The sequence below is a fragment of the Rhineura floridana genome, chromosome 4 (assembly GCF_030035675.1).
Source record: "Rhineura floridana isolate rRhiFlo1 chromosome 4, rRhiFlo1.hap2, whole genome shotgun sequence".
Taxonomy (NCBI): domain Eukaryota; kingdom Metazoa; phylum Chordata; class Lepidosauria; order Squamata; family Rhineuridae; genus Rhineura; species Rhineura floridana.
The window spans coordinates 9,819,745-9,841,591 of record NC_084483.1 but is presented as its reverse complement, the minus strand read 5'-3'; the positions used below and the strand labels follow the sequence as shown (position 1 = coordinate 9,841,591).

Sequence of the window (21,847 nt, the reverse complement as noted above, 5' to 3'; positions counted from 1 at the left end):
CCACTGCACAGCTGAAACTCCTTGCACTAGAACTGTTTAGTTGGTTGCCACCCATAGTCACACTAATCAGGCAGCTTGCTCCAACAAAATATGCAGAGCTACTCCTGCAGTTCTGAAGTCCATACTCCCTAGAGGTCAATGTCAGAGCAAGCCACCTTTCTAACCTCCCACTATGGGACTGTCCTGCATAGAGGCCACAAAGAAAATAATATGGGGGGGGGTTGCACTTACCTGTAACTACCATTCTTAGGGTGGCTGGCTCTTCTGATATTTAATATTTACAGAGTACTTCCTTTCTTGTTGCTTCTTTTCTGTTTTAACAAAGTTGAATTTGCTTGCTTGCGTGTAATATCAGAAGTATTTATGCTACGCTTGGTCTCTGCTCATAGCGCTGTGGACTCTTTCTGCTCAGTGGGGGTGGGGGTGGCTCTTTTGCAGGTCCTGAACTAGATGGTCTTTCCAGATGCTGGAATTCTGTGATGATGAGGTTTGGTTTAATAATGTTCATTAAATACTGGTGATATCAACCTAAACAACTTTACAAAACTTTTTTGGGGGCGGGGTGTGTCCGTGTATATACAGAATCGAATGTGGAGAAAAAGCCGCTCGCTGCATGGCAACAACAGATGCACTGGGACAGACTTGAACAGAAATTTTGATGCAGGCTGGTGTGGTAAGATGATTTTTAAAAAAAATACACATTTTCTGAATGTGTGTTTTATTAAGGCTACAATCATATACCTTCCTGGAAGTAAATCTTACTGAACTCACTGTGACATACTTCAGAGTAGACATGTATAGGATTCATTGAATGATACAGCATTCCCCAACCTGGTGCCATCCAAATGTTTTGGACTACAACTCCCATCTGCCTGAGCTCTAGGCTAAAACATCTAGGGTAATATTCAACACTAGCCCTACTCAGACTAGACCCATTGAAGTTAATAGACATCACCAATTTAGGTTCATTAATTTCAGTGGGTCAGCTCTGAATAGGACTTAGTTGACTACAACCCCTGGAGGGCACCAGCTTGGGAAAGGGTGCTCTATGTTTAACCACCCAAAATGACATACCAATTCCATGTTGATTACGTAAGATTACAGCATCAAGAGTACCAAAGTAATTGGGTACACTAATGGGCACAATCTTAGTAGATTGTAAAGATATAAAAGATGAAATAAAAATAAAAATTTGTGGACAGACAAGTTTTAATGGAAAAGTAGTTAGTAATCCAGAATCTCATAGACATGGGAGTGTAACCTCATCCCCCTGATTCTGAAGGCTGTATGTTCTTCTGCTGTCCTAAAAATATGCAGTGACTAGAGAATGATTGTGAACTTGAAGCATCTAAATGGCTTTATGACTACAAAGAAATCTAGATAGAAATGTTAAGGATTACTCTGGAAATCATGAATGAGGGAGATTTCCTTGCCTCAGTGGATTTGACAGAAGTATACTTGCATATTCCCATCATGCCATCCCACCTAAAATGCATTTGCTTTCCCTGCTGTCCATGCCAGTATCAGTTTTGGTCACTCCCTTCCAATCTATCATCTCCCAGAGCATTACCTTAAGTTCTCATGGCCCAGATTGCAAAACTTCAGGACAACTGGGAATGTGTATACCAACCTGTATTTGGATGAGCTTCTCAGCAGATCTTCACTTTACCCATAATGTACAAACTGTTATCAATTGGGTTAGGGTATCATAGGCTCCCCCACCCAATATCTATCAGATTCTGGATTAGTAATTGGTTTTCTGCTTAAAACTTGCATGTACATAATTTGACTAAGCCGGATCTTCCATTCCCTTATACTATAATAGTCTACAAAAGGCCATATGTGAAATAGCTATTAATAATGTAGGCAGAGAAAATCAGTGTTTTTATAATTCAATGACAACCTGATTTCTCTGCATCTGTCTGAAAAAGTAATGTATAGGATTAGATGTACCCCACAGACCTTTGATAGGATATGGCTATAATATAGTATGAATTCAGTATTCCCCCCCAATATTTGTTTTACTTCTCGTGTAAATACAGAACTGACCATGTCCCTTATTTTATTATGCATTTGATTCATCTTCAAAGAAAAACAAAGTTTTGTATAAGCTACTTTTGTTTCTTAAAAGGCAAAGGTGCATCTAATGATGACTGTGAAGAGACATACTGTGGACCTTACCCTGAATCTGAGCCAGAAGTAAAAGCTGTGGTTAATTTTCTCAAAAAGCGCAAGAATCATATTAAAGCATATATAACAATGCACTCCTACTCCCAGATGGTTCTGTTTCCATATTCCTTTACTAAAAATAAAAGTAAAGATCATGATGAGCTGGTAAGAAACCTACTAATAAAGTTCCTGTGATCCTAGAAACCAGTTTTGGGATTTTTTTTTTACTCAGAAGCTCTATTCAAACTAGGATTTGACATTATGAGAATAAGCAGCAGAGGCTGCTTATGTGCGCCTTCCTTCCCTTCTAACTTGCCATTTTAATCAAAATCATTGTTTGCCCACAAACCAGAATCAAACCATAGCTTGGGATCCCAGTATGAGAAAAGACCTGTTTGCTGCTTTCAGACAAAATGGCAAATTAGTTTGCAGAAACTAAAAGTAGACGCTTCTAATGACCTCCCCTTGCACATGGGGAGGAGGCAGTATGTACTTCTCATAGTGACAGGTCTATACATGGTTTGTCATTACATCTGAATTGAGCCACAGTATCAGAATAAAGCTGTTACCTTTCCTGATTTTAAGTGCTTACTAAGGAAACAGAGATATTCTGATCCCTCTATGCTATCTATAGTATGTATTATTTGTTATATTTAACACTCAGAAGCATCTTTTCAGTCTTGAGTGGAGCACAATATTCAGGTTCAACAATATCTGAAAAATCTTAGTTCTTGGAAGACTAGAACTCTAGACAATGTGGGTTTTTACTGTTCCCATAGCTGTAGATAGGCAGGCAGGAAAATTAAGCTTTAGGCCATTTTGTACCACAGTAAGGAGATACGGTCTAGACCAGGTGTAGGCAACACCTCCCATCAATCCCTGGACAACACAGCCAACAGTTGGAGATGATGGAACTTGTAGTCCAACATCTGGAGGGCACCATGTTGGCTACTCTTGGTTTAAAATACCACTTCCCTACATTGACTAAATGAGAATTGTATGCAAACCTGTGTAAAGTATTATGCTTGGAATGCAATATTGGAACAGGCAGGGACATCTAATTGCATGGATTACAAAAGTACTACAGGAAAGTGAAGTCTGACAGATGGTTTGTCTTTCCATCACATGAAGACTGATGCAATTTTTTAAATCAAGAGATGAAAAGGATTTTAGGTAGAAACACTAGCAAATATTTGGACGGAATGCTCACATGGTCAGGATTTATTCTTTTGGGGACCACTGAGAATCCAAGAAAGCAAATAGTTATTTTTTTGAAAGATAAGCTGGATGGATCATCAGGTTACAAAGCTGGCTGCCTATATGGTTAAGCAAGAAGCTTGACCTTATGCAACTACTATAAAACATCTAGATGAATGGGCTACAGGGGTTATTTGCCCTGATAATTTTATAAAGGTTCTTCAAGAATATGCAGAGCACTGGTACTAGAATTGGCTTGCTTAGCTAACATGGCTTTACCGGCAAAAAGCAATGGATTTTTTTTAATAGATGACTTTTGTGTATTTCACTATATAGTTAAGAAAACTTCATTTTAGATATTGGTATTGCGGTTTTTACAACAGATAAGGTTTACATAAATTGATAAAATGTTTTCTTCAAACTTGGTGGCATGCACAGTACTAAGTTTGATTTTATAGTCAGGTTTCTTGCCCTTATTGCTAAAAGAAAATCAACAAAAATTTCCTGCCATGCTTTAAGGTAGTAGTTCTTTACCTTTATTTGGGTCATGGATCCCTTTGAAAATCTGATGAAAGCTATGGACCTGCATAAATAAATGCATAAATTTAATTTTATAGCATTGGAAATTGATTTTTTGTGTCTGGTTCACAGACCCCCTGAAGCCCATCCATGCATCCCCTAGGGGGTCCATGCACCACAGGTTAACCACAATATAAAGTAGGTATTATTTCAGAATATGCAGGTATGCTCAGAATAAAAGAGCACACCAACTTGTACAAGAATAGTATGCATTTTCAAAAGAGTGAAGACTGAAGCTTTATATTATTACATATATAACTGAAAAGAGCCAACTAGTAATAGAGCCAAGTACAAAGAGCAGCATGATTTCGATATAATCCAGAGCTATAGCTGAGATTTCGATCTAGGTCTAGTCTAGGGTTAGGAGCAATATTCTCTTCAGTTCACTCCCCCTCTCTTTGGCTTTAATCTTTTCAAGTTCTTCACAAGAAACACTCCTGTCTTTTTCTTTCGTTACAACTGTGTGAAGATTTCAAATCTTTGGCTTGGCCACAACTATGCAGATCTGTATGTGCAACTGTCTATGTCTAGAGCTCAAACATAAATCACTGCAGTCAAGATTTTGTTTAAGGCTGATTACCTTTTCTCTTCTTTTCAGCAATTTGTGGCAAACAAAATAGCTCATGCTATTAAAGTTAAACATCAAAATCGCTATCTGGCAGGCTCTGGTGCACAAACCATCTGTAAGTATCTAAATACTACAATAAGAATGGTAAGATACATCTCTTTGTGAAAAGGATATGGATAAGTGGCAAAAATACTGCACTGTATTTTATTATGTATTTATATTGTATTTGAACTTTAATGTTGTACGTCACCTAGAGTGGTTTCGGCCAGATAGGCGACACAAAAATTAAATTTATTATTATTTATTAAAATGTTGAAGCTGTGGTCTTGAAAAATGAGTATTTCTGGCTTCTTCCCATAGATTTAGCTCCAGGAGGTTCAGATGACTGGGCTTACGACCTTGGTATAAAGTATTCTTTCACCTTTGAACTGCGGGACAGAGGAAGATACGGATTCTTGCTTCCTCAGCGTTTCATTAAACCAACTTGCTATGAAGCACTTACTGGAATCAAAATAATAGCTTCACACGTTATTAGAAACATGTGAAACTCATTGTTTTCCATTTAGCATTGCACAATATATAGTATCCGTTAACTTACATGGCCAATAGGGCAGCCTAATTCAAGATGCTTAGTGTTTTAATTTCAGTAACAGTTGGATCCTCCCATGTACTTATCCCATGTCTTTATGCAATATAAATATGATGTCTAGAATTTATTTCCTTCACATGGCTTTATAAATAAATTGAAATACAAATTGTCAGATGTCAAGCTTCTTTCTCCAAGGAACATCCCACAAGTCAATCTGGAAATGCATTAATGGCATGTATATTGGTGTATACAACATCCTCATGGAAATAGATCCTATCAGCCAAGATAGCTAAATGTAATCTCCAAGCAGAGAGGTATATCTTTGAGAATCATGACCAACAGGGGACTAGCCAATCACCTTTACCCTCTGTTTGTAAGCATCCAGCCACTAGCCAGCCACTGCTGGAAACTGAACACTGGGTTAGATAGGCCTGGTCTGGTGCAGCAAGACAGTTATTGTATTCTTATGACAACTCACAGGATATGCAGGTAGAGGCTCAACGGGTTCATGTACTTTATCATTCAAATCTTGCTTACATTAAATTATGCCAGTGACACCTTTATGTGATGGTATTGAATGATCCCCCACCTTTGGGCAGAAACCTCTGAACACAAATAGTCTCCCTCCATTGTCTGGTAATCATATGATGGTATACTGTGGTATAATCTGAAACATCAGCACTTCAGTCAGCAAAAGTAAACAGGTATATCCAGAGTGAGACAGGTAGCCATAAGGAACAACTCCAAGTAATTCATCTTAAACACCACAAGGGAGGTCACATTCATATCACACATATCACATTGATCTTTTATAATCAATTTGAATGTTTCCATTCACTTATTTCTTCCCTCTTCCTCTCCTTTAGAGGAACAATTAATTTCATTTTTATGGGAATTATTATTAATCTAAATTGTACTTGACTATTCTGAGGGAAGGGGTGGTTCTTCACCCTATCCATGTTCCCTGGGACATTTATGCCTTTTACTGGCCAACCAAGGACACTACCCTTGGTTGGAGAAGTGCTTGTAGTAGGAAGACAGAAGCAGCTATATTATAAAAGCAATACATTTCATGGTATACCTGTAAAAAGAACTAGTACATACATTATTAACAACAGATTCCAAGTAAAAATATGTAATTTCCACTGATATCAGCAGGTCATATTTTTCAAATTGTGCTAATTCAAAACTAAATTAAAAAATACAATGTTCACACATCAAGTAAACTAGACTTTGTGAAGTTAATATGTATTTTTTTACTTGAATAATTCTGGATGAAGTAGAGACTAAATGAACCACAGCTTAGCACTAAATGTAAAAAATCTTATTGATAAGAAAATTTTGCAGAAGAAACTTTATACACGTTAAAAAAATCAAATTTTTTCTTCTTAAAAATTTAATAGCAGGTGACAAAACATGTCTCCAAAAATGGACATCTTCACACTCTTACATACAAGTGAGTTATTAAATAAGATCCAGGGTTAGATGTAATAAAACATGCAGTAAACTGAACAAAAAGGTCTTTGAACGTTTGTACGAATGACCTTCTTTGTTTTCCCATCACATAATGCACACTATACGTATAGAAAGTATTTTCTTCTAGCACGATCATACTTCACAGGAATAAAGATGGAAACATCAATATTATCAAACAGTGAAAAGACCAAAAGATCATGGCCCTGGTTCAGGACATGCATATTTCTGGAATATATGGTTGTGAAAGTTTAGCGTCCTCTGACTTTTCTTGTCCAGAACTCTGGCGCACAGTCTTGCGTTGAAACAGTCGTAGACTTAACCGAAGTAACTCATTGTCCACTACTGGGGGATTTGTGTAGGTTTGTTTTGTTGTGCCCTGTTTGAATTGAGAACAATTGCAAGTTAGTTACTGCAGCGTGGTGGCTTCAAATGTTGGAATTCTACAAACTTAATGATGCTGCACAGCTAGTGCTAATGGGCAGTATCTCCTTAATCTTCAAAAGCATGTAAACCCAATTTATTGGAGGCCAGAATACTAAAAGCTCTAGAGTCTAGAACATGCTTAACAGAGCACGTAGTAATTTATCTGAAATGTAAGAACTGTTTGGGCAAAGAAATGCAAGAGCACAATGATATCCGAGGAATATTTAGCAGTATTTCTGGGAAATGATTTGATTTCCACAGGTATTTTAACTCCATAAATAAATTTAGTGTATTGTATCAGTAGAGCAAAGAGTCTTAAAACAGATATTAAGGTGAGAGGTCATCAGGGTAAGCCTAGATTTAAAAAGCCTGTAGTATTCATTCATTAACTTCCTGCTGCTATCGGAAAGGGAAAAAAAGGTTTAAATAGTAAATGGGCAGGTACCAAACCCACTGCAGAAGAAACCTGACTAGGTGGTTTATGATACAAGCTGAAGGTCATCAGGGTGGGGAAAGCTGTTACAGATGCACCCTTCAAGGATTCCATAGAAACTAGTCTCCATGTTACAAGATAAAGCCAAGTCACTTGGAATTAATGAATGTTAAATCAGTGGTTCCCAACCTTTATGAGTATGGGACCCTCTTTGTAAGCTCAAAGAATTTTGTGAACCTGCCCCCCCGCCCCAATTGTAATTTTAGTCTGTTAATTGAAAAATGGTGCATGGCAAAATCACATCTCCAAATATCCCTTTCCAGGGGAGGTGTTGCTTTGTTTTTTTAATGCAAAGGTCCGATCAAATTGGTATCCCCCCCTTTTGAAGATGTACAGTCCTGTCTGCTCCGCTTTTAAATAATGATGATGATGATGATGATGATAATAATAATAATAATAATAATAATAATAATAAAAAATGAAACAGCAATGTGGTAATGATAGTGATGCTAGATTGTGAAGACAAAACGATGGATAGATTGAGGAGGGGATTAGTGATTTCAAGCTTGGGATGATCATCAGAACTTGGTTAGCGTGCACTTGGGGAATGAAAGAGGAGCAGAAGACAGATCAGCGCATGCACACAAACACTCCTGCCCCTCAACTGCTGCAGCATCTTGGAGAGAGTGATGAGGGGGCGGTGTGTAGGTGGAAGGAAGGGGGCATGCTGGCACACACACTTAGCCTCAGAGGTGGGGAGTGAGCAAGTCCCGAGCTTCCCCACTGCTCCTTGGCTCTGTCTGGGCCGAAGGTGAGATCTGGGCAGCCTCACAAATAAGAATAATTTTTAAAAGGAGGTGGCAGCGAAGCAGGAGCCAAGAAAGGCAGGCAGCCAGGAAGGAAGGGGGAAAGCAGCCTATCCTTGCAGCCTTGCTTCTTTGTGCTTAACTAAAATCCCTCTCCTCTCGTTCTGAGTAAGGGTATCGTCAACAGCAGCAATGCAAGGAGCTGGTAGCTGGTGATAGTAATCCCCTCTTCTTCCTGGTAGCTCCACCCTCAGCCTCCTTTGGCATCTGCCACGTGTTTTACAGGCAGATGCCTGAAAGACACTTTGGCGCTTAAGCAAAAGTCCTTCTCTCTCATTTGGAGCAAGGGGGAGGTGTTGTCTGCAGCAGCCCCCAGGTTACTGGATTACTTCACAGCCCCCAGGTTGAGAATCACTGTGTTAAACATTTGTTTCTGTGATGCAACAACCTCTTACGTATACTTGCCTTTTCATTCTTCACTAGCTGCCTGCGGATTGCAGAATCTCTCCTAAAACATAGGGCCTTACAACAAGGACCAAGATTACACAGCAGGCCAGCTCGTTCTTCTTTTCTCAGGAGGGCAGCCATGTTCAGGGCTCCAAATTCATGTCCAAATAAGTTCTCTGCATCTACAAGGCGGCAGCGTAAAGAAATATATATAGTTATCAAAATGTTTGTAATAGTGACAAGACATATAATGACGCTGTATCACTAGAGAAGTGTGTGTGTGTGGATGTGTGCGTGCATACACACACACACACACACAATTGTGATTAACAAAACAGAGGTTTTTATTGTAATACCAAAACGTTTCGGCTTCCGCCTTCATCAGCTGCTAACATCATGGTTTTCTTTTGGTATTACAATAAAAACCTCTGTTTTGTTAATCACAGTTATGTGCACATATTTTTAGGTGATTAACAGGGACCAGAGGAAGCTTGGGTGAAGTCGTTTGTTGCTTTCAAAACTCTCTCTCTCTATACACACACACGTACGTATATGTATGAAGTGGAACAAGGGATGAATCTGAGCCAGAATTTAAGTTTAGTTTTGGATATGAAGATGTTTAAAATGTTACATCAAAGATTAGACAGAAAATGTGGGGATGTGTGGGAGAAGGTGCCTTTGAAGGAGGGCAGCAACCATAGTACTTTTGGACAGACAAGCTTAATTGAGAACAAGAAGCTAGAATGAATGAAAAAGGAAAACTAAAAGGTAATAGCTCTCTTGGTGAGGGGGGCAACAGCTTTGGAAGCAGCAAAATGGAAGTATGGAGGAAGTGACTGGAGAGAAAATTAAGGGAAAACAATCAAATGCATAATGACAAATAACGGACAGCTAAAGATGAGGACAGAGTAAAAAATAAAGAGCACATTAGCAATGAAGAAGACTTTCACAATTGATTTCGTTGTATTTCAAAATACACTCAGTACAGAGATGTATTCTCGAATAAATGTTCCTCAGATTATGGAATTCCTTCTCTGGGAGTTTTACAGAACCAGCAGTATTCAAGTCAGTTTTTAGTAATCTGAGTTAAGCAAGCAAGTCAAATTTTACTCTATAGTGTACTGCAATAGTTTTAAAATATTTTATAGATTTGAAGATTTTTTAAAAGGTGTTTTAAGATTTTTTTTAAGATGCTTTGTTTTAAAGATGTTTTTAGCGTTTTATTGCTTGTCTGCCAACATGGACTCCTTCTAGAAGGAAGGGCGAGATATAAATTTAATAATAGATAAAGTCAAATACAAGAGAGACACAGATGCACAGAAACAATCACATCTGTTTTCTATTTTAAATATAATTGGAACAAGAGATCTCTAAAGGCAAAAGTTAAATAAAAAATAACACAAATGTCCAGAAATAAAACAAGGTTCTCAACGTTTGAATTACTCATTTTAATATTTTCTATCATGCATCAGGGTGAGTTTGTGCAACTGCTGCCTGGAAATTCTGTACATGTTGTGGGGGCTCTGGCCATGTGTGCAATCTGCTCTCCATTCTCCCCCCACCCCCAATCCTGGTGATTTTGATTCAGGTCCTGATCTTTCCCCCCCTTTTGAGTAAGACATAGTGGTGGGAGCATCTGATCATAAAGCTTGACTATGTGTGTACAGAATTTCTGGACAGCAATTGAATGAACCAGCCCCCCCTCTACAAAAAAATCCCCACATGTATCATGGGGCAAACCAGCTGAAGTCAAATTACAGCACAATTATTGCTAACCAAGCTCCACTACCACTTGACTTGCATATTTAAAAGCTTTCCACATCCCATTACACCTCAGTGTCCCAAGAAAAAAATCCAGGCCTGGGCCAAAGTGGCGGAAGGAGCGCAGCACTGCAGACAGCCCCAAACTTAATTAATTGCTTGGGACATCAAGGGCATGAATCATGTTAGGCCCACCCTCCAAAGGTACCTCTGAATGTAATCCTTTCTCCCTCAGGTAAGTGAATGGTGGAAATCTATTTCTATAGAGAAAAGGAAAGTATTGCACTTGGGAATAACTTTTACAGTAAGGGCAAAGCCCACCCTCCATCCCTGACACTAGGTGGCTGAGCTGTCACTGACAAGAATCCTGGAGGGGGCTGGGGTGTCTGCACTGTTTCAACAGAGCAGCCCACAGGATCCTAAAATATATACAATCCCTCCTTACACACACCAAGCACACACATCATATTTATGGGCATGTTGCTACCAGAACGATAAATGGACATTTCATGCAGTTGATCTGATACAGTCTGTACAGCACAGTGCATGCTCAAGAACAAACAAGAATTAATGAAATCCTTAGATGTTTTTCTAGATTTCCCTCTAGAAGATCCCTTTATCTTGACCCAACAGGCAAGCTAATTACCTTTAGGTTTTTCCACACTTCTCTGACATGTTTCTTTAATTTTGGTGAAGAGCGAAGGGCCAGCCAATTGTTTAGAAATTCCAACTCTCAACATAACAGCACTCGGAGTAAATTTTAAAAGAGCAGCTCCAGGCTCTCGTGGCTCTTTTGGCTGCTTTGGCATTAGACTAGACCAGTCTACATCTATTACATCCACAGGATCTGGAAACAGATATAAAGAAAAAATCACCCCTTACTTAATGGCACAATCAGGCAGAGCTGAATATGTCAGATGGTCTCTCATTAATTACCATACCATGGATATTGGTCATTGAAATGGCACATATTCTGGCATTTGGAAGTCAGCATACATCTATTTCTGAATAAACCAAGAAGCCCTTGATGGCTACTCTCTAGCACAAGAGGGATGTACGAGGAGAGAGAAGTATTTTGAGTTTCTTCTTTGATGTGAAGCATGGAGAGAGTTTCCTTCATTCTGGCTCTGGCATGACTTAACATTTTGATAGAAGTTATGTTTAGGAGTGCAGGAAGCACCCTGGCTGCATCTACTCATGAGATGCAACAATAGAAGGGTTTAAAATAAACATTGCAGGACATTTTTACCTTCTATCAACTCCCTTGGCTATTAAGCTTATTTATGAGAAAGAAGAAGAGATCCCGCAGTGGTTCTTCCAAACTACACGGCCTAAGGAGAAGGAACACACTATGCCTGAATGATTTTGAAGAACTGTATAATGACCAACCTCCCTGTGAGTCAAGATGGCACCGGGTGCTTCAGGTTTGACTGACTGAGCATTAATCCACACACAAGCTTGCCCTTCAAAAGTGATAAATAGGTCCAGGTCAAAGGTGGTGACTTTTATATAGGCTTTTGTCCTGACATTTCTCACTCTGGAAATTAAGCACCACCCACAACAAATATACCAAACTAAAGGAATTTCAAGAGAACTTTTCAGGACTCCCTCTTTGTTTGAAATGAGATATTTTTTTCAGAATTCTGAGACAGCAGAACAAAACATAGGCCATGATTCTATATTTCAAGTTTAAACATCCATTGAAGAGAGAGCTGGAAAATTATAAATACTTCTGGTTAACATAGGATGTTCCTTGAAAAAGGAAATATCAGCACTAAATTTGTTGTGGAAGTTTTGTGACATTCTGCAGTTCAAATATGAAAATGGTCCCAATCTACCCACAGTTTCTGATGAGGGAGGAAAAAGTCTAGTAGTTTCTTTTAGCGTTATTGAGATACCAGAATGAATTCTGTAAACATATTCATTGCATCCTTCTACTTTCTCAGTTCAAACATGGTCTGATTCACTGATATTCTTGAAGAGAAAGTGAAGTTGTAACATATATTCATTACAAGCACTCAGCTGTTTACCTTGTAGAGAAGAGTGGAAGATGGAGGCAACATAGTTGCCCACTTGCAAATTTGGGTTGAAATGAACCCAAATCAAATCATGCTATTATACGAGGCATCCAATACCCTATGATTTATTAGTCTCCCTTTTTTCTTCAAACAACTGTATTCTAAGAATGAGTGTTAAACCCTTGCCCCAGTTTTACTACACCTCACTTTAAAAGTGATATATTGTCAGGTTTAGACATCACAAGAAATGGTGGTTTATTGGACTGGGAACAAGACTTGCATTCACATGCTCCCTCCTTGTCCTTCCCCTCATGCCCAGCTTTGGCGCTGATATCCTGATTGATTAAACTATAGTTTCCCATGATGTGGAACAGGAAATTATAACTTAAGCACTACTTAAAAATCAGGAGCTGATTTTTTTATTCTTCAGATGGGGTGCAAAACTTCAGTGAACAGGAAAATCTTTTTCCCCTTGCCCATAACTAGCAGAAGTGGAATTATGCAAAATCACCAAATCAAGGCCATCCATTTAACGTGCACAATTTATGCAGGCTGCAGAGTACAGATTGTCTTGGAGTGGAATCTGTTTAAGCTCAGAACAGAAGGGTTGACTTAGCCCATGCAGCCCTGAACCCCCCCCCCAAAAAAAAATCTGTTGTGCTCACCTGGCATCTTCTCCTCATCCTGCTGATCCTCCCTCTTGTCAGCATCACCTGCCAAAATTTCATCCAGTTCATCATCACTGATTGGTTCATATTCTCCAGCACCAGATCCCATTGACTGCATATCATCCATTTTGACTTCATCATCTCCACCTAAAGAAGAGGAGAAAAGTAGCAAAATGTATCTATTCAGACTTTTCAAGGCATGGACTTGGATTCTAATGTCTGTAGCCCATATTCCATTTGTAGAAGAGTGTTCCTGCTATAGGTTTCTATGTCCTCCTGATCCTGCTACAGAGAGTTGGGAGACGCTCTAAAATGGCATGGGATGTGGGTGATTGCAGCATGAAGACAGAATTGGCAAAACAAGAGCAGATAGCACATTTGGATCCAGACCATTGAGCCATGTGAACTAGATATTATTTATCTAGGCAGATTTTTTTTTTAAAAAAAAAACCTCTTTGGTTAAGAGTTTTATAGGAAACTTCCCACATTAAATATGCACTTTTGCTGTTATTTTAAGGGCCAACTGGACATGCTACAAGAGATGTGATTAGGATCTCCCACTGTTTTTGTTAGCAGCCCAGCATGGCTTCTTTGATGATCAGGAAAATAGTGCTCTGGGAGAATGCATTGAACCTTTTCCTCCTTCCCCTGATGTAAAGCCCCTCATTGCAATTTGCTCCAGGGTCAGGAAAAGGGAGATACAATTACAGTTCCAATCTCTTCTCCACCCCTTTAGAGCAAATTGTGTGCGTGCGTGCATCTGTGCGATTAATTGATTTGCATAGAGGGAAGAAGAATCAAACACATTCTCCTAAAGACAGCTACATTGTTCAGAGTTCTGGTACAGCTGAACTGCTGAGATGGCATGTGAAGATTAGAACATTCAAATAAGGAGAAGATGAAATACTGAGATCTCCACCAAGAACTCATTCAGAAATCTGGTGTTGAAAGGACAGCAAGAATAAACTGACCCACCCCAGAATGATTCACCTTCTATGTTTTCCACTTTCTCAGCTTCCACCCCATCTTCAAATCCTTGCAAAGGTCCCAAGTCTTTATCCAGCTTTTCCTTCTCGAGGGATGTAGAGTCCAAACAGACCACCTCAAACTCCTGATGCTCTTTGCCTGGTTTTGTTTCACTGTGCTTGGATAACTCTGTTTGAGCAGAAGTACTGAGAGCTCGGTCTCTTTCAGGGTTCTCAGGAAGCGGCCTCTCTTTTTCACGGTCTGTATCCCTTCGTTTTTCCCGTTGTCTTTCTCGTTCACGAATTCTGTCACGCTCTCTGCTCCTTAACCAGTCTTTAGCTGTATCTCGGTCCCAATCTCTCTGCCTCCCATCACGCCTTTCTCGATCCCGTTCCCGGTCATGCTCATGCCTGTCTCTGTCCTGCACTCTCTCCCTGCTATCAAAGGACCCAGATCTGGAATGAGCTTGGCGATCCGATTCAGGAGAACTTCGCCTAGAACTGTGGCTCCTTGAATCCTGTCGATCTGAGTAAAGTGTGAAGTAGATATATGACAACATTGTACACAGACTTAAAGACAAGGCTTTTCTATGGACATCAAACCCCATGGCTTACTGGCCTGAGAATGCGTCATGTGCCTGCATGCTCCCTTAGTGCTCTTCCCCTTCAGTGGTGATATTCTGGCTTGTTAAACCACAGTTTCCCACGATAACCAAACTGGAGAAGTGTAGTTTAAGTGCTGCTTTACAAACCAGGATAGTTTTGTGTGCCCTATAACAGTGATTCCCAACCTGGGGTCCATGACCCCCAAGGGGACCGTGAAGTAATCCAGAGGGAGCCGTGAACAGTAAAGAAATGAGTTATTTATTAATTTGTTTTAAAAGTCTTCACTCCCTGGACGCTGTCTGCTACCCGCTGCTGCTGCAGTCAACACCTCTCCCTTGCTCCAAGGGGGACTTTTGCTTAAGCGCCAAAGTGTCTTTCAGGCATCTGCCTATAAAACACGTGGCAGATGCCAAAGGAGGCTGAGGGTGGAGCTACCAGGAAGAAGAGGGGATTACTATCACCAGCTACCAGCTCCTTGCATTGCTGCTGTTGACGATACCCTTACTCAGAACGAGAGGAGAGGGATTTTAGTTAAGCACAAAGAAGCAAGGCTGCAAGGATAGGCTGCTTTCCCCCTTCCTTCCTGGCTGCCTGCCTTTGTTGGCTCCTGCTTCGCTGCCACCTCCTTTTAAAAATTATTCTTATTTGTGAGGCTGCCCAGATCTCACCTTCAGCCCAGACGGAGCCAAGGAGCAGTGAGGAAGCTCGGGACTTGCTCACTCCCCACCTCTGAGGCTAAGTGTGTGTGCCAGCATGCCCCCTTCCTTCCACCTACACACCGCCCCCTCATCACTCTCTCCAAGATGCTGCAGCAGTTGAGGGGCAGGAGTGTTTGTGTGTGCATGTGCTGATTTGTCTTCTGCTCCTCTTTCATTCCCCAAGTGCACGCTAACCAAGTTCTGATGATCATCCCAAGCTTGAAATCACTAATCCCCTCCTCAATCTATCCATCCTTTTGTCTTCACAATCTAGCATCACTACCTTTACTACATTGCTGTTTCTTTATCATTATCATTATTTTTAGAAAGCTCAGCAGGTTGGCTGAGGTCTACATACTGCAGCTGAAATGTATTTTTTAATTGAAAAAATGGAAATGGACTGCCTTCAAGTCGATCCCGACTTACGGCGACCCTATGAATAGGGTTTTCATGGTAAGCGGTATTCAGAGGGGGTTTACCATTGCCTCCCTCTGAGGCTAAGAGGCAGTGACTGGGCCAAGGTCACCCAGTGAGCTTCGTGGCTGTGTGGGGATTCGAACCCTGGTCTCCCAGGTCGTAGTCCGATTAATTATTATTGCATTTATATCCCACCATTTCACCATGTTGCTCAAGATGGTTCCCCCCCTTTTCCATTTTATCCTTACACCAACCCTGTGAGATAGGTCAGGCTCAGAGACTGTGTCTGGCCCAAGGTCACCCAGTGGGCTTCATAGCTGGATGAGGATTTGAACTTGGATCTTAGTCCAACACTGTAACCCATTGGTGTTGGGAGACAGGGCTGAACATCTTCAGATGGCGGGGGGGAGATACCAATTTGATTGGACCTTTGCATTAAGAATAGAAAGCAACACCTCCCTATCTGCAGGCAGCTTTTTATGGAAAGGGATATTTGGAGATGTGATATTGCCATGCACCATTTTTTCAATTAACAGAGACTAAAATTACAATTAGCGTGGTAGGGAGGTCATGAAATTCTTTGAGCTTACGAAGGGGGTCCCATACTCACAAAGGTTGGGAACCACTGCCCTATAACATCCCCCAGTCCTCCACCGAAACCTATTAGGTTTCTGTGGCAGATGGGGAAGACTCCCTCAGCAAATGAGTCAATCTGGAAATGGTTCTCTGAAAGGAGGTTTTGAAATTGTTGCTGCAGCTCTCTAGCTACACATATACACCTTTGTCAAATGGAAACACAGATTCCCAACTAGCAAGGGCAGGATACAGTAGATTTGTGACAATATCTCCTTGGAATACACGTCAATGTTATATTATTAGGGATCCAAACAGTTGCAACTGACGTGTCGCCTCTAAATATGTCCCATGGCTAGGAAGGGTTTTATTATTTCTTTTACTGTTTAACTGATGTTATACTGATAGCCTGAGGGTTCCGTGAGTCAACAAAGATAATAAGTCTACACATAAATCTCTAATCCTAACGGAGTGTGGCATCAGAGAAAAGGTAAAGCCACAACCAACCCTTAATCCATGGAGAGAAAAAACTTTAGGAGGCTAAAGACTATGAGTTGCACACAACAGTTGCACAAATGGAAGGCTTCAATTTTCCTTTCCCTATTGTAGCCCCTGAAAAGCCTCCTACTGGTGTTGGGTGATCCTCATCAAAGGCATGGGATATTATGGGAAGCTGGGAATCTGAGAAAAGTGGCAGAGGCAGGCTTGTGAAAGCAAAGCAATTAAAATGGAAATACCTGAAGAGGTGCTGCGGCTGGGAACCCCTCGTTTCAGCTGATCAATTCTTGACTTCCGCTCTCCGGCAATTTCTAGACACCTTCTCTCCCTGTCAGCGGAGGTGCTATGCAGGATCTTCTTCATGCCAGTCTGGTCATCTCCACTACGATGTGCAGAATCATTGGAGGGTGATCTGAGTCGACTTGAGGTACGGCTTTGATTACTACAAAGGCTGCTGCTGCGCTCCTGTTCGGCCGGTTTGAGGTGAGGGGTTTCTTCAACCACATGAGAGGTCTCCACAGTTTCATTCCTTGTGTGATGGCTGCTTCTGTGGGGTTCCTCAGAATTCCTTTCCAGAATAGGTTCTCCACGCTCTGGAACATCTTCATCTGACCAGTCACTAAACGTTGTATCCTCTCTTTTGGGTGCAGCTTCTACGACCACAGATTTCTCAGGTGCCGCTTCTACCAACTCCTCCCTTGTGGTTACAGGAGGCGTCCTTGGCCCTTTTTTCTTTTTCGGCTGTGGGCCACCGTCTTCATCAGAAGCTTCAGAATCTCCTTTTGATCTTTTGCGCTTCTTTTCAGCGTTTTTCTTTTTCTGACTTTTCTTGGGAGAAAAGACTTGGGTTTTCTCTGGAGCCGGCTCACTGACATAGCGCTCTAATGCAACGTCATCGTCTTTCTTTTTCTTTGTAGTCTTTTTCTGGATTTTAACTTTTTTCTTATCTTCATGCACGTGATCAGCAGCCTCTCGTTCTTCAGAAGCCCGGTTACTTACATTCTCTTGGACCCTACTGCTCCTTGAACTTTCAATAGTTTCTCGCGGCTCCCGCTGTTTGTCCCCAGAAGAACCTCGCTCTTTGAAGTCAGTTTCTTCGTAATGTCTGGAGCTGTCTTTTTTCTCCGGCTTTCGGTCACTGTCTTTCCATCGGCTCTGCTTGTCTTCTGAAAGGTGCGCAGGACTAAGTGAGCGTGATTCTTGAGGTCGTACAACCTGACTCAGTAATCTGCGTTTTTCGTCTATGAAAGATGAAACACATGTCACGACATTTCATTTCTGAACAGGCTTTTACATCTGACTATCTCACTTAGGCCACAGCAAAGTGGTCTGAAGGTACCCAGTACAGGCATACCCAGGGCCGGCTCCAGGCATGGGGGGGCCCTTGGGCATCAGCTTGCCCCCACCCCCCACGGCCCCCCTCACCTGTCTGGGCATTAGCATTGCCCTTAATGAAGGTCTGTTTTAGCATTGCGCTTAATGAAGATGGCGGCCGTGGCTTCACTAAGGGGAATGAAGCCTCCGCCGCCATCTTTGTTGATGGCACACGTGCGTGCACTCTGCCATCAACTAAGATGGCGGCAGCGGCTTCAGTACCTTAGGGAAGCTGCGGCCGCCATCTTCATTAAGGGCAATACTAAAAAGCCATCTGACAGGTAAGTGGGAGGCGGGGGGCGCAGATCGCGGGGGGGCGGCGGAGGGCCCCTCGGGCTCCTGTAGCTCCGGGGCCCTCGGGCCAGTGCCCAACCTGGCCACCCTTTAGAACCGGCCCTGGGTATACCCTGCTTTAACATACGCAACGGGACTGGAGCGTGTATGTAAAGTGAAAATGTACTTAAAGTGAAGCAATTATCTATGCATGTACTGCACTGCAATCGCCACTAGCTGGCAGCGGCGTCATGCCATTAAGTGTCCGTAATTGCAAAGCACGCGTACGTTAAGCGGGGTATGGTGGTGTATGGAGCATGTACGTTATAGCGAGGCGACATTAAGCGGGGTATGCCTGGATTAAGTACAGAATCCTTTGTCTGTTACTTGCATGGAAACAGGCAGTTCCATCTTTAAATCCCCATTCAGCGTGTGCGTGTACACACCATTTTGAAGGTTTGACATGGAAGCTTCTCACAAGAAAAACTGTTATCCTTATCCTATAAATACCCCTCAAACAGCCAGATGAATTTAAATGAAAATTTTAAATGAAGATTTTAAAATTAGGGCTGTTAGAATTCCAGAGCAGAGGGGAGGCAGGTAAACAATGTGAACAAATTTCTCCAGAAAAATCTGAATATGCACATAAATGAGGTGCAATCCTCTGGATCCCATCCAGGTCTTCTAAGCATTTACAATACTGGCTGATGATTTCAACATATCCCGAAAATAAAGACGGCTACTCTAGGATACCTTTGGTCACACCACACATTCTACATCAGTGATACGTGGTGGAAAACGTTCCAACTTTTTCTAGTGCATTTCTGCTGACGCTTTTCTATTTCGTAAGTTCATTAGAGGCAACAAACAGATGCCAATTCCAAATACAACAGTAAGGCAGTTTGGCTTTCAATGTTAGGAAAATTTGGCAGCTTCATAGTTTGTAGCTGTTTATACAAGTAAAATAAAAATGTTAAATTTGAGCAAGTTCTAACTTCCAGAGTTCTGTAGTCTCACAGCTGACGGTTAAGGAGGACTTATGGACTGATAGGTTAGTAGCCAGTTGTAATTAGCTTTCATTCTTTTTTTTCAAGTTCCTGTCATGTTTATAGCCAACCTATGAATTCTTTGCTTTGACATTTTCACATCTTTATGACCACAGTAAAGTGCCTCTAAAATGGCATCACCTGGCATGGGTGAGTGGGGGCACAGTATCAGACACTGGATGGACGTGAAATGTAGAATGCAAAACAAATGCTTCACTAATAATAGCCTTGCACAAAAAAACTGATTTTTTTAAAAAAGCATCCATTTCTCTCAGCTGGCAGAAGGGCAGTAATTACATCTAACTGGTATCTAGCACAGAGACCGCATGCGTTTACTCACTTTGATCATCTCCACTGTTGTAGGCATCGCTATCAGGGGAATGTTCACGGCGACGCTTAGGTGACTTACGAGGGCTGGGGCTACTGTCATTTCTATGGCGTTTTCTATATTGGACAAAGAAATTGCCAATTATGCATTTTAGTTCTAAGAAATCTCATGTCTTTCACTATAAATAGAAACGGAATGGTAACAAATCAAATCAAAATGTAAAAGCTTTTTCATTATAAGAATAAAATATACACCTGTCTTACTTTCCAAAATAGCCTTTACTAATGATATGCGTTTCCCAAACTTTTTGTTGCTGGACTACAACTCCCATCAGCCCCAGCCAGCATGGCCAATGGTCAGGAATTATGGGAACTGTAGTCCAGCAACAAAGAAATAAAAACAGTTTGGGAAACACATATAGAATGTATCAGGTTTATCAATGCTTTACAGGCCTAACAATAGTGGCATTTAGTCCTTTTACTGCCTCATGCTGCACACATCTATGGCTTTCAAACAAGCCATTAGTATTAGTTCATTTTCTTTTTTAAAAATACAAACTTACTTTGACTTCCTCTCTTCACGGCTATCTCGTGTGGTTCTTTCTTCCCGGATATCTTCTCTCTTGTCTCTGCGTTCTTCTCTTCCTCTCTCTTTGTCATCCCATTCTCTCTGACGTTCTCTTTCCTTATCTCTTTCCCGCCCCCTCTCTCGTTCCCGCTCCCGTTCCCGCTCCCGTTCTCGCTCACGTTCCCGTTCTCTTTCCCGGTCATGATCCCTGTCCCGTTCTCGTTCTCTCTCTTTATCCCTTTCTCTCTCACGTTCTCGTTCACGGGCACGATCACGTTCAGCTTCTCTCTCTCTCTCTCTTTCTCGCTCCCTTTCCCGCTCCCTGGGTCTTTCATCTCTTCTGTCTTCACCTCTATCTACCCTTCGTTCTTCTAATCTTTCATCACGCTCAACATCATCATTTCTTCCCTGGTGTCGTACTGGTGAGCTCGGTCTTTGATCTGGAATGATAAATAGGTTTCATTTCCCTACTTCAATAAAAAGATACATTTCAGCATCCAATTGATCGTCCTTTTTTGCATAGACCAGCCAATGGGCCTAATTAGGCCTGCTAGGTCTACCCATTTCACCTGTGAAGCCATTTCAGCGAAGCCATGCCTACCTGCCCTGCACCTGACATCATATACAATGTCAGGTGTGGGGCTGGTAAATATACAGCTCCCTGCTGAAAGCGGGGTTTGCAGGCACTGCTGATCAGCTGTGCTTGCAAAGCCCTATGCCTTTACAAATCCTGCCAAGATTGTCAGTGCTTGCAATTACATCTAACCGATATCTAGCATGGACTTTACAAACACCAACAATTACCCGATTGTTGGCACTTGCAAAGCATTGTGCCTTTGCCCATATGGTTTGATTTCAAACCACACGTGCAAAGGATAATGCGTCACCTGACATCACTGTGACAGCAGCAGATTGACAGGTTGGCCGTGGGGTTGGGGAGGTACAGTCTTGGCCTGCTGACCAGATCTACTTCCTCACATCTGGCATATGCTCATTTAATTTCAAGCCACTTCAGTGGGTTTCTCAGAATCAACTGTGGCAACTAACACTTGTGGGACAGGTAGCCTACAGAGTAAAGAAGATTGTGAATTTTATGTAACCATTATTACAAGGGTCTCAGAAACCACTGAAGGCTGGGGGAGGGACTATGGTAGAATACAAAAAGTCCCAGGTTCAATCCCCATTATCTTCAGTTAAAAGGATTTCAAGTAGCAGATGACAGGAAAGATTCTTTGCCTGAGACCCTTGTGAGCCACTTCTAGTCAAAGTAGAAAATACTAAGCTAGATGAGTAAACAGTCTTACTAATACTCTCAGTGAGAGAGCTCGTTGGTGTCCAGATTACCAGAAAAAAAACCCAATTAAAGGA

At 41.4% G+C, this 21,847-nt stretch overlaps 2 protein-coding genes across 6 annotated transcripts in view; one reads left to right on the top strand and one right to left on the bottom strand.

Moving 5' to 3' along the window:
- The window catches only part of CPB2 (carboxypeptidase B2), a 29,911-nt gene extending 24,640 nt beyond the window's left edge, over positions 1-5,271 (top strand). Inside the window, exons 8-11 of the mRNA XM_061622424.1 lie at positions 583-673; positions 2,132-2,334; positions 4,544-4,628; positions 4,874-5,271. Of these exons, the coding sequence (XP_061478408.1) occupies positions 583-673; positions 2,132-2,334; positions 4,544-4,628; positions 4,874-5,058 (564 nt within the window). The 3' untranslated portion in view covers positions 5,059-5,271. The remainder of the gene's footprint in view (positions 1-582; positions 674-2,131; positions 2,335-4,543; positions 4,629-4,873) is intronic.
- Positions 5,119-21,847, bottom strand: part of ZC3H13 (zinc finger CCCH-type containing 13) — a 67,666-nt gene continuing 50,937 nt past the window's right edge. For 3 of the 5 annotated variants that reach the window (XM_061622416.1, XM_061622417.1, XM_061622418.1), the window contains 8 exons: positions 20,475-20,919; positions 19,925-20,028; positions 17,131-18,132; positions 14,125-14,625; positions 13,132-13,281; positions 11,095-11,295; positions 8,706-8,869; positions 5,123-6,954 (listed from right to left, as the gene is read on the bottom strand). In XM_061622416.1, the coding sequence (XP_061478400.1) occupies positions 6,787-6,954; positions 8,706-8,869; positions 11,095-11,295; positions 13,132-13,281; positions 14,125-14,625; positions 17,131-18,132; positions 19,925-20,028; positions 20,475-20,919 (2,735 nt within the window). In that variant the 3' untranslated portion in view covers positions 5,123-6,786. Of the gene's footprint in view, positions 6,955-8,705; positions 8,870-11,094; positions 11,296-13,131; positions 13,282-14,124; positions 14,626-17,130; positions 18,133-19,924; positions 20,029-20,474; positions 20,920-21,847 lie in introns of all 5 variants that reach the window. The other 2 variants (XM_061622419.1, XM_061622420.1) reach the window with 1 other exon arrangement.